The following is a 13,357-nucleotide window of genomic DNA, read 5'->3' on the forward strand; positions in this document are numbered from 1 at the left end:
ACATAAGCTTCTTGTCTTTCCATAGCTTGTTAAGCTCCGCGGTACATGATATCGTATGGTTTTTCGCAACTTCCGGTTAGCGTCATATTCAATTTAAAAAGTCTGAATTCCAAAAGTGGCGATGAACAACAGTTTGTACGAAGAGAGAATGGAATGAAGGAATAAGACGTAAGAACCGGAAAATGTCCGCCCCGGACGGGATATGACAATTATACGCAACGCTCTTTAACATGTTTTTTAAGATGCTTTCAATTCGGCAATACCAACGGGAAGGACATGACGCAAATAAGGTGATTCCGTATCTAAGAACACTATACGCAAGGGCATAAATTATAGTTTTCTTCGCATACATTCGAGCCAAAGATCTGATATTAAAGAGTAACCATGAAACCTTCCGTAGCCTGGCACAAACGTAAGCCTAAGTGGTCATGCCATGATAAACTGCTATCGAAAACCACCCCGAGATATTTGTACGAATTTACATATTCAACGGGTTCGCAACGACAAGAGAGAGAATCATGATCATGTAAAAATACTTGTGTGTCTATAAGGGCTGTCTGTAACGGATTTCTAAAACATATTATTTTGGTTTTCTGTGTGTTCACTGAAATTCCGTCCTCAGCGAACCATTTCATTACATGATTTACGTTTTCCTTGCAACACATTAACTGCTGTCTCGTAGTTTTTATGTCTTGTGAGCAAAGCAGTGTCTTCCACGTACTGAAATATTAAGCACTTAGAACTAATTAAGCTCAAGTAATTTGTAAATATATTAAAGAGTAGTGCAGACAGAATGGATCCCTGTGGTATACACCAGCCTTCACAGGTAGCTTGCTGCTATATCCTGATTGGTTGTTTAAACTAACAATTTGAAAACGACCGCTCAAAAATTTCTTGAGAATGGCAAACAAGGGACGTCGAAAGCCTAGTAAGTAAAGTTTTTCTTAAAAAGAAAACGCTATGGTTAACCGTATCAAAAGCTTTCTTAACATCTAAAATGAGAGCGCAGCTAAACGAGTTTTCCTGAAACGCTGCGTACAACAGGTCTGCAAATTCCTCCAGAAGATGTATGGTGCCCCTTCCTGGAATAAACCCGTATATCCGGTTTGAAAGGAAAGCAAATTTGCTTAAGCGGGACATCATGCATTCAAATAGAAATTTCTCCAGTATTTCGGAAAGGATTGGCAAAACAGAGATCGGTCCATTGTTCTCAACTGCGTTCGTCTGACTTCCCTTGAACAGTCGTATTACAATAGCTGTCTTCAAATTTTCTGGCAGGACGGAAATGTTCTAAGAAATCGTTAATCAGAAAGAGCACAATGTCCGCAAGAGCGTCAAAATTCCGTTGCAACAGTGCCGCCGATATGCCATCTACTCCAGCGGCCTTACCTTGAACCTTGAAGCTAAACACTAATCTGGCAAGATCGCCCTTTGATAAATAATAATAATAATAATAATAATAATAATAATAATAATAATAATAATAATAATAATAATAATAATAATAATAATAATAATAATAATAATAATAATTATTATTATTATTATTATTATTATTATTAGTGTAATTTGTCCAGGAATAACACCGAGGACTGGGTGCGGGTGCACAAAAAAAAACCATAACAAAAGTAAAAATATATATATATATATATGCAAATCCCGCGCACTGCGGGGGTCGATGTAAGCGAGGCTTTCCTGGCTGTTTGCTTTGACTGACGATAATTAGCGGTGGTGTTGACGGCGAATGTTTGCTTTCTTCGACGTTCAGTCGAATACGAGAGTGGCGAGTTGATGCTAAGCGTTACTTTGTGAGCATCACTGGTGTTTGTCTACGTGGTACAAGGAGCACTCGGCGGATACCTGTTTGCTTGAGACGTTGTTGTGCGCCGTTGTTCATAACCTACGATGGGGTTGAGCATTGTCATTGCCTCACATGGCACATCGCATCGCGGCAGTATAGTGTTGAAATACAATTGGCGTATGGCGCTGTACGTGCCAAAACCACAATCGGTTTATAACGCGCGCTGTAGCGGCGGACCCCGGGTTAATTTAGACACCGTGGTGTCCTTTATTGTATCCCTAAATCTAAGCGCACGAGCGTATCTTTTTTTTATTTCGCCCCCGTCGGAATGAGCCTGCCGTGTTCGGAATCGAACCCGCAACCTCGAGCAATGCCGTAGTCGCAAGGATACCGCAGCGGGCACAGAAGTGTTGATCTGACGTGCGACCGCTTCCGCAGCGTTGCCTAGACCCTACGGTGCACTTCAATGCGGCTGCTGCTTCTGCACGTCCTGTGTGAGTTGTCCGCTTGACAAATTTGCCGTGTGTTTATTTTTCCGAAATGACAGAAACATATATGTGTACCGTACCTTCAGTTCGCCCGCAACCGCCTGTCGTGTAGCGTTTCCTCGCCTTCTCACGTCTGCCCTTTCCCTCTCCCGCCCTCTCCCCCGTGTATGGAAACTGCGAGCGAAGAGTGGCAAGGCTGTTTTTCACTCGTTTGCGTCGGTTGTACCCATTCTCTGCCTCCCTTTCGTCCATTCTATCATTCTATCTACTTTCCTTCTGGACTTGCACGTTAGTGAGCGCTGCAGTTGCTGCTACGCTTTTCGGGGAGGTCACGGATAATTACAGTTGTCTAGAGATCAAAAATAAGTTCTAGTGTTTTACGTGCCAGAACCAGGATATGATTATGAGGCACGCCGTATTGGAGTCTCTGGATTAACTCAGACTACATTTTTCTAACGCGCACCCAATGCACGGTACAAGAGCGTTTTAGAGCGCAGCTCCCGTTCCTGCGTCAAGCCTCTGCTTCGGCGGCGCCGGCGGCGTAATCGACAGAACGAGCACAGCGAAAAATGAGAGAGCGAACGCGGAGCGGGAGATGAAAGACGTGAGCCGCGAACGGCTGGATCGATGGATGGATATTATGAGCGTCCCCTTTGGAACGGGGCGGTGGGTTGCGCCACCAAGCTCTTTCTACTATACTGCCTAATGTCCTACCTAAGTTAAACAATGAAAAAAAAACCACTATGAACTACCACGGCCAAATTTTCTGATTCCCTATTGCGAACTGTGCTCTTGTACGTCTCCGTCTTTTGTCGTTTCCCTACTTTTCTTCCACCAATCCTACAATCGCCTCTTACTAATGTCTATTGCAGACATGTTTGCTTTATCACTGCTCCCTCTGAACCCAAGGGCTTCAAGGAGGCCAGTGGTGCCTAAATCGACCGCTGGGTAGACGCCTTCACATTCTAATAAAACATGCTCCGTAGTTTCCCTAGCTTTACCGCAGCAAGCACATGATTCTTCTTCCTTCTTATATCTCGCTTTATAGGTGCGTGTTCTAAGGCATCCCGATCTCGCTTCGAAAAGTAATGAGCTTCCCTTTGAGTTATCATAAATGGTTTCTTTCCTGATTTCGTTTTTTCCTCTTAAGTAGTTACTCATGGCAGGTTTCTTTTCCATTGCCGCCACCCATGAGATTAATTCAGCCTCTCTGACTTTCCGCTTGACCTTCTTTGTTGCTGTGTTGTCCACCCTACAGGCCGCATACTTGCTGGAAAGCTTCCTAGTTCTTTTCCTCCACTGTGAATCAGTGTTTTTCCTGTACAGATACCTGAACACTCTCCCAGCCCATTTACTTTCTTCCATATTCCTCAGCCGTTCTTCATACTCAATTTTACTGCGAGCTTCCCTCACTTCAAAACTAGTCCAGCCCATATCACCCTGCACAGCTTCATTTGTAGTCTTCCCGTGAGCGCCCAATGCAAGGCGACCCACTGACCTTTGGTTCCTGTTGAGTCCTGATTGTACCCCTGATTTATAGCAAACAACCGCATTTCCAAAAGGAGACCAATGAGAGCGGCGCCGTCAGTGACGTGCGCGCGGGAAACCGGTGTCATGTGGACCCAACCGACCGCTCGATGCGTACTCGTATCTGGTATCAGCCGGACCGCTCATTTCGTACTATCGTCTGCTCGCGTCAGCTCTTGTTCGCTCTTGTTTGGTTTGCTCATGTTCGCGCTTCTTTAGATTGTCATGGTTTGCGATTGTTTTGTAATATGATTGTATGCGCGACGCGAATTTTGTAGTATTTTCTGGAAGTCACGCGGCATCAGCGATTACATTGGAACATTCGACGAGTCGTGTATAAAAAGCCGATACGCTTGACCCGCAGATCAGACTTTCGACCAATTGCTGACTCTGCTGCATGTCTCTCTCAAACTATTCGCCTCAATATATCGCGAAATGAAAACACGTATAAAGCTGCCCTCAGATTTCGCATTAGGGAGTATTGTAATCGTAGGTGAATTTTTCTGCTTTCCGCCCCCATCGAAATGTGGCCACCGTGGCCGGGATTCGATCCCGCAACCTCGGGCTTAGCAGCGTAACACCAAAACCATTACACCACCACTACGGGTCAGCTGTCAAGAGGCTAATGTGGCGATGTACAGGGAGCTCCAGAGGGCTTTGTGCACATGCGATACGATGGAAAGGTCCGAACGAAATTCTCGCGTTGCCTTTCGTCTCTGCCACGCTCCCTCCATGTATGTAAACGCTCTGAAGCACCCGCCGATTTGACGTGCAAGACAGCCACAGTAGTAGCAGCAGTAGCATTAGAAAAGTTGAAAAAAGAGGCAAAGAAAGTTTCACTTTAGTATATAAAAATACAAAAACAATAAAGGAACTGGAATAAATAGCTACATAATGAACAAGAATACTATAGCAATAACTTTCTTGACAGACGGAGAACAAGTACGGAAGGAGAGAGAAAGTATGAGAAGTCATGGAAGGAGCGCGGCTAAAAAAAGGCTCAAGAGAAATTTCGACGCTAGGAACAGAAAGAAGACAACGCTTCTTGAAAGACATCAAGATGAAGAAAATGTCAGTTATGCAGACTTTGCATTCTGCGGAGAGGCGAGTGTCCGCTGAAAGAGGTATGAACGTGGAAGGGTCTATGTTCCGTGGTAGTCTTTCTGCGGAACCCGCAGTGAAACAGAAGCTAGTAGATCCTAACATGTAGTACTTCCATGAATGATTTTGTATAAAATGAGGACGTCGGTGCGACTATATGTATACGTCTGCAGCTAAGTGACGGAAGTGTAGGATAATTATTTGAATTTCAATAGTTGTTGGTGCGCGAGGTCCGAAAACGATGTTTACATATGCTCCTGAACTTTTTTTGGTACACGCTCAATTAGTATGCTGTTTGAACTGATTGTGCCATTCCACAATAGCAACGCGTATTCGAGCAATGGGAGGCATATGGATGTTAACAATTTGAGGAAGGGGGTGTGGGCACGGAAATCTCTTGTAAGTCTGCAGACGGAGCCGATCGTGCGCCGGCCTCAGTTACAGTAACAGTAATAATATTAACAATCAATCAATCAGTCAATCAAATATATATTAGAAGGTCCAGGAACAGCTAAATAGCCTTCGTACTGGTGCACTTAAAAAGCTCTGCTCAAGGCAAAACGTACAGAGAAGACAAAAGGGATAGTCATAGATAGGATAGATGTGAGGTAAGGAAACAAGGGAACAGACAACGAGGAAGCGTGCGAGTTAAAGTGAGTTAACATTACAACATGATTATCTACATATACACAAAGCACAAGCGATGAATTCTGAAATATGTTAATATAGGCAGAATACTTATTACATTTTTTTAGTCGAGCCACAGGACTGTCTCTAATGCAACAAGGCCGCGCAGAAAGTGCAGAATGCTGCCTGGTATACTTTTGCGGTACGGAAAATTGTACATGAACAAGAACCTTCGGGCAACGTATAGTGCCACGAACCCCTTTATAGAGGAACAAAGTGTCTCATTCAGTACATCTTGATTTTGGAGGTGTGAGTTGAGGTATATACGTGAGGGCTGTAGGGCTGGGACTATGGTCGCCAGGACGGCAAAAGCGATATACTGGAGAATAGATGTCAACTTATTCCGAACGCATTCAATGAGGTCAGAACTCGATTTGCACGTTCCGCCCCAAACCACAGAGGCATACTCTAATAGTGGACAGCACACATTAGTATAGAGTTTCAGAAAGTCAGCAGGCGAGAGGAAGTCATGCGAAACACGACAAATTTAACACAGATGATATCATATTGACCGCAAATAAAGACGGGGACAGCGCGAGAGAACACATAAACAACACGGGCGGTAAAAAAAAAAAAGAAAAATACCGCCCGTGTTTATGTGTTCGCTCCTGCTGTCCCCATCTTTATTTGCGGTCAATATGATATGCAGTAAACACTAACTAGGCCAAACTGAAGTTCTTCTGAAACACAGAGGAAGAGCGGGAAGGGCAGGTTGTTTCGCACATTTAGTGTGCGAAAAGAAGCATAGAGCTTTGTCGAAGTACACATCAACCTCTTTCATTTCATCGACCCTGGGCAATGGAGCATCCTGAAGGATGTGTGAAAAATTGCTCATGTTGTGTTTTCCATGTATAACTTGATACCATAGCCTTGGAAATATTGAAGAGCAGCATTGTCTTTGCACCAGTTTGAGAGTGAAGAAAAAAAAAGTATTTTCGGAGGTCAAAGAAGTCGCGAACACTGTTGACACTCTTAAATAGCCTTAAGTCGTTAGCGTATATAAGAAACGAAGAGTGTGGAATTGCTGACGAAATGTCCTTTATGAACAGCAGGAAGATGGTCAAGAGCGCATCCCTGAGTGACCCCAAAGAGAAGAGCGCTCTTTCCATTAATGCCAACGAAGCACGATCTAATGCTTGGGTGTTATATACCAGGAGAGTGATGGAAGGAGGCATACGTCCATTTGCGTGCGGTTTGTAATGATCGAGGAGCTCATGGCAAACTACATCAAATGCTTCACTTAGGTCAAAGTAAGGACCGTCTAATTGGCCCCTACTATGCATGGGCCATAGTAAATGTGACGAAGGCTGTTTATCTAAAAAATGAAAATAATAATAATAATAATAATAATAATAATAATAATAATAATAATAATAATAATAATAATAATAATAATAATAATAATAATAATAATAATAATAATAATAATAATAATAATAATAATAATTTATTGTTCCTTAGAGCAACACAGGTCTCTGTGCTAAAATGTGTAAGACAACTACGACAAGAAGTTATGGGATAAAAAATGAAATGAGAAAACAAAAACAAGAAAGAACTGGAGGCAGTAACGTGGAAGGGTCTGTTTCCGTGGTAGTCTTCTGCAGAACTTGCAGTGAAACAGAAGATAGTAGACCCGTACATGCAATAATCGATGATGAATTCCGGGGTTTCACGGGCCAAAACCACGATCTGATTATAAGGTACGCCGTAGTGGGGGACTCCAGATTAATTTTGACCACCAGGGGATCTTTAACGTCTCCCCAGCGCATCTAATAATTCCATTAATGATTTTGTACGAAAAGAGGACGTCGGTACGACTACGTATGCAGCTGAGTGATGGAAGTGTAGGGTGATTATTCAGAACTGAAAAGCTGTTGGTGCGTGAGGCCAAAAAAAAATAATAAAATAAAGAGATGCTTATATCTACTCATTAACGTTTTCTGCGCGTGCTCAATAAAAATGTTATTTGCTTTGATTGTGTAATTCCACGATACTGAGACATTCAAGTAAAGGGAGACAGATGGATGCCGGAAATTTGAGGAAGGAAAGTGGGAACGTTAATCTGTCGTAACTATATATGCAGACGGAACCGAGCGTGCGCAATAATGTTTAATTATTTAATTAATTTCAATACTCTGAGGACCCGAGGGTATTACACAGAGGAGTGTTCTAACAATAAATCGTTAATCGCAACTTTAAAGGCGGCAGGGTCTTCGATTGCAGCGACGGAGGCGGAAAGGTGGTTCCAACCACTGCTTGTTTGCGGCAAAAGAGAGGCATGGCGAGGGTTAGTGCGACATAAAGGAATTTTAGCCTTGAGTTTCTGATCAATCCGCGAGGACACGTAATCTGGTGGGAGAAAAAGATAATTTTTAAGTGTTGAGTTAGTTTTGAAAAAAAAAGATTGTGATAGAGGTTTAAGCGGAAGCACTTGCGGCGTGACCGAAGTGTCGGTAGACCTAACTCAGCTTTCATTGAAGAAATGCTGGCGTAGCGAGAGTAATCAGAGAGCTCATATCGGGCAGCGCGGTTATGAACGGATTCAAGGGCGGTGATCGCTGCGGAGCTAGATGGGTCTCAAATAGAGCAAGCATATTCTAATTTTTACCTAACTAGCGTTGTGTACAATTTAATCTTTAAATCGGAGGGAACGGAGGAAAAATTTCGGCGTAGAAATCCAAGCATGCGATTAGCGTTGTTAATTACGTGTTCAAAGTGTATATTCCATGAGAGGTTGTGAGTCACATGCACGCCAAGATAGCGGTAACTAGTAACGGGAGTTAAAGCGGAGTTATTAAGGTATAATCGAAGTTGCCGTTATATCTTTATTGTGATGCATTACTCTCACGATCTTACATTCTGAAGTATTTAGCTTCATAAGCCACTTGTCGCACCAGTTAGAAATAGCGTCAATGTCGGATTGCAAGATAGAAACGTCCTGTGGGTTATTAATTACACGATAAAGCACACAATCACCAGCAAAGAGTTTAATGCGAGAGTTAATGCCGACAGGTAAGCCATTAATATAAATAAGAAATAATAATAGGCCCAAAACCGATCCTTCTGGGACGCCTGAAGTAACAGGAACAGTAGGGAGTCATAATCGTTAGCGTGAACGTACTGTAAGCGGTTGGTGAGAAATCACTGAATTCAGTCTACGATATTATGATCTATATTGAGTTTCCTCCTGTTTAGGAGGATGAGTTTGTGTGACACGGTGTCGTAATCTAAAAAGATGAAGATGCAATGGGTTATGAAATTTTTGTCAAAAGCTCCAAAACGATCGTAAGTAAAAAGGAGTGCGTTTCATGAGAGAAGTGCTTCCTGAAACCGTGTTGACAAGGAGAAAAAAAACGTATTTGATTCAAGGAAAGATACCAAGTTTGAATAAATTATGGGCTCGTGAAGTTACTAAGAATTATTGTACCAATATGCATCAAAGCCTGGACAGACGAAAAGCTGCTTTCACAGCCCCGTCATATTGATAATGCGCACTTCTGTCGATCGCAAATGTACCCTATCCATGGCTTCAAGCACAATGGCAAACTACACTTATTTAAAGATATTCATAATAGGGCGCACGTCAAATCGCTGCAAGTACCAGGTTGGGCACAGAATACGTTCAGGTTGCTTGCAGTGCGCTTGAGGGAAGCATCAACATTGTAGTGACGCGCCAGCTGAAAACGGCTAGGTGGCCGCCCCAGCGATTCGCTTCAAATTTCGCGGGTTTTCTCTCTCTTTTTTTTTAAACGTGCAGAGAAGATCCGCACAAGAGACAGCGCGCCGCAAGCAACCGAATCTGATGCTTTGGAACGTGCTCTAATATTCACATTTGTCGCATCAACTATAATTAAAAACATAAAAACGATCGTTTCCTCTGCAATAGCGAAACTGAAACCAATGGCCCAAAAGGTTGGCTTTCCTGTTGGCTTCGACTTGACTTTTTGTTTAGCTGGCGCGTTCGCCTTGTCGTCTGTACTGCCGTTTTGCAGTGCGGCAGCGACGGATGAAGGAAAGATTGCTTTATCGCTGCTATGTGCTGCTATCTTGTTGCTCTAGCTGTACGAGGCTGATTACGCAGAATCTTATGTGCAGCTGACTTTGCGTTGGTGTAAGTATTTGTCTCACACAGAACGTTTCCATACGGGCGATAGAATGAAGTCTTATGCCAGAAGCACCCAAAAACGTGCCTAATTATTAAGAAATAATACACTATCAATAATCAGAAGTGATTCACAAGTGTGCGCAGCAAATAATTACCACTTAGTCACGTTAGGTTCAGCAATTCTGACGGGTGGAAATTATGAGGTTTCGGTTTCTTGTATTCCATACGTGAGCACTGCAAAAACGAACATTTATGGCGAAACGAAAAAGCGGGGAGGGGTTGGAGCAGGTTGGAGAGGTGCGTTAGTGACGTCACATAAAGTGACATGGAAACTGAACGATGACATTGACAGTGTATTTCGAATGCGCCCTAAAGCGCCTGGGCCCTGGCGTCGCTCTTTGCTGTGGCGGTGACTCGGGAGCTTGGGAGATTTTCCGGTGCCCCTGTTGGATAACCGCATTTTCCCAGCTGGTTGGATCCCCACCGTTCGTACTAGCGTGTGCGTGTGGGGACGTTGGTCATCATTCAGTTGTCATGGGACGGACGAGTCACCACTGAGATGGATACGACGGACTTCCATCTGCAGCTTTCACGATTGTCGCTACTGGCGTAAGTTTTGTTCGCGGGAGCAGAAATGAGCCCGTGAAGGCTTTGCGAGTGTTTTTCCGAGCCGTGTGGCCCACAAACGCGGAGCTTGTTTACAAACGGGATTTAGTGGTTGGGAACTTCTGCTTTTCGCTGGCCGCCGTAATTGACTTAAAGCGATGCTGAGGGTTTTGTTTTCAAAGCAGTCGCTGCGTCGTCGCATGCGACATCTGAAATCGCTTTGTTTGCGGAGCACGCCTTCAGTGTCCCGACGGAAGAAACTCGCAGAGGAATTCCGCGGTCTGTGTTCTCGTTTTGTGGTGTTATGCATTTCGCGCGTGAGCGCGCTTCCTGTTTTCGCCTCCTTAGAACATCGCGAGGTGTTCTCGCCACGATAAGAAAGCTGCGAAGACGTGCGTAAATAAAGCTCACTTACATGTGACAATTCCACTGAGAGACCCGCGTTACGTTTTTGTCTGCGGTTCAGCTGGGGGCGTACGTCTTTTGTATTCGTCTGTCCAAAACACCTTACGGCAAGGCGGTGGCGAGAAAGCCTGAACCAATAGCGATATATGCCGTTGGCTGAAAGGGTAAAGTTCTCGAATTGATAAAGGCCTGTGCTAGTAAACCAGCTTACGACTTGACGCACGCTGAATTTTTTCCGGCTCTTTTTGTTTTTTCTTTTTGTCGCTGCCGCTTCGGTAAAGTGGAGACCTCATCCCCGTTTTCCTTAACGAGTGCTTCCTGTGGAAGTGCGTATGGAACGTTGACAGCGGCGTGTTAAACGGTCCAATAGTTAGTACGAGTCGCGACGTTACAACGCAGCGCATAAATTCAGCAGCATAGTGATCGGCCCTTTCACAAATCCCCTCAGTTGACATGCGCGCAGTTTCGAGGACACGAACATGTGCTCCCTGTCATGTCTTGACTCGTTCGTATACGTGACGTCACCAGCATTAGTACCTTTTTCATCGGCGTGGTCAATGTCCGCTGCACGACGAAAGCTGCACCCAACGATTTTCACTTTCCTCGGTCTTGCATCCGCCGAATCCATCGTGTGCCTGCAAAGTTCCTGTCATACCGCCTAATCTTCTATCACTCGTGACCGCACATCCCTTCACTTGGTGACCATTATGTTGCACTTGTAGGCCACCAGGTGGCTCCTCAATACATGGTATTGCCTTCCAAAGTCTGCTTGTTCACCTTAAGTTCAGTGAAATATGAGGCACAAACGTTTGGCCTCTAAATCCATACAACTGTCTTCCTATCTGTTTATGTTGCACCTGTGATTTTTCCTTACTTGAGAGATAGGGACTCTGAATGAATCCTGAAGAGGTTTGCCTGACAATGTGCCTAACATGCTATCCAGATGAGAAACTGAGATGCATATAAGGTGAGATGCATAACTCTCACCCAAGTCCATGAAGTGTAGCGAAAGGTATGGGTCACACCAATTCCCCAGACGAAATGTTCCTCCATTGTCTGCCCCTAATCGCCTTCTGCATGATGCCAAATGAATGGCAATTTCGCGAAAGAATTGGTGACTTGCAATGGGTGAACCCCTGTCCCTTCTCGAAACACACAGCCAGCTCTTGTCACGGTGCTATTGTCCTCTGTCAAGTTACCGATTCGAAACTTTTACCCTACTGAGGTCGTATGCAGAACCCTGTATTTGTCATGGCCTGTGAAGCAACCAGGAAAGTCTGGAGCACAGCACAGGATTGTTCTTTTTTTTTAATTTGTGCTTCCCTGCTTTATGCAGCACTGCTGTTTTCGCCCTTGATGATCATCTTAGTATTCGGCACACGATGCATGTGTATTCTTCAATACTCTTCAAAATATACTGGGGGGTTTTTTGCAGTCCTTTAATGTGACTGACTGAGACAAGTGTCTGTCACAAAGGTTCAAAGAGCAGACATCAGACTATCGTGCCTTGAGCTACGCTATGTGCTTGCTCCATAGACCAGTGCTGTGTATGCGTCCGACATAGTTTACGACATTGCAATGCATTGCACAACTCCTTGCATGGTTCTTAGCTGCTTTTTAGTACATTGCTGCACACTTAGCCGAATAGCTTGTCCTCACATTAAACTGCACTTGCAAATAAAATGGTTAAGGGGTCCCACGGCATCTTAAGAAACACTTGGAAGATGTCTGAGGCCATCCCCTAAAAAACGTTATTGGAGATAGTTTTTTTTATTGGTTCCATGTAAGTGAAGTTATTGGCAATCAGACATTGCCCTGCTGACTTTGCAACTGTCTCTTCCATTTTTTCCACTCATAGTGAACTTGATGAACTTGACGCTCTGCTAGTGCAGAACAACGCCTCTGATGCACCTCACACTTACGTTTTTCACGGATGCTCAGATACCATAGAGTTTCAGTTCATGAGCTTGTAATACATGCAGATAGAGCACAAAAATCAAGAAAAAGGAACCTCAGTTTAATTCAGATACCATAGAGTTTCAGTTCATGAGCTTGTAATATATGCAGATAGAGCACAAAAATCAAGAAAAAGGAACCTCAGTTTAATTCATCACTATCAGAGGGCACTACCATCTAGGCCAGTGAATATAGCAACATATCAGCAAAGAGCAGAATTGGACCTTGAAGAGTTGAGGAAAGGCGCACAAAGGATAAGTGTATAGACGGTCAAATTTGTTACGTAAGGATGCAAGGTGGTCGCAAGCAGGAAAAGTGGCTGGAAATGCAAACGCAGCTGACTGACAAAGCTATTAGCGTGTACGCCCTGACCGAAACGCATCTACGAGATTTGGAGCAGCCGCCTGTTACTGACAATTTCACATGGGAAGGCTGCAACAGAATGACTGGGTCAAGGAAAGGCATAGGTGTAGGCATGCTTATTAGGCGAGGTATGAAGTGGCAAAGGGTAAAAGAGACATGTAAGGAGCATTTATGAATTAGCAGCACATGGGAAGGCAAAAAAACATTGCCTTGGAGTAGCTTACCTGTGAGTAGGTAGTAATAGCAGAGATAAAAATAAAGAATTGATTGATTGCATTAGAAGCAATTTTAATAAGTTCCCCAAATTAGACCAGGTGC

The 13,357-nt window shown here is 43.9% G+C and overlaps 2 protein-coding genes across 3 annotated transcripts in view; one reads left to right on the top strand and one right to left on the bottom strand.

Moving 5' to 3' along the window:
* Window positions 1-11,418, bottom strand: part of LOC142560754 (uncharacterized) — a 39,532-nt gene extending 28,114 nt beyond the window's left edge. Inside the window, exon 1 of the mRNA XM_075673075.1 lies at window positions 11,258-11,418. Coding sequence (XP_075529190.1) covers window positions 11,258-11,266 — 9 coding nt within the window. The 5' untranslated portion in view covers window positions 11,267-11,418. The remainder of the gene's footprint in view (window positions 1-11,257) is intronic.
* LOC142560756 (deubiquitinating protein VCPIP1-like) overlaps window positions 10,075-13,357 on the top strand; it is a 72,137-nt gene continuing 68,854 nt past the window's right edge. For both annotated transcript variants that reach the window (XM_075673076.1, XM_075673077.1), the window contains exon 1: window positions 10,075-10,318. The gene's annotated coding sequence lies outside the window, so the exon portion shown is untranslated. The remainder of the gene's footprint in view (window positions 10,319-13,357) is intronic.

This window comes from Dermacentor variabilis, chromosome 10, assembly GCF_050947875.1.
Source record: "Dermacentor variabilis isolate Ectoservices chromosome 10, ASM5094787v1, whole genome shotgun sequence".
NCBI classification, from domain to species: domain Eukaryota; kingdom Metazoa; phylum Arthropoda; class Arachnida; order Ixodida; family Ixodidae; genus Dermacentor; species Dermacentor variabilis.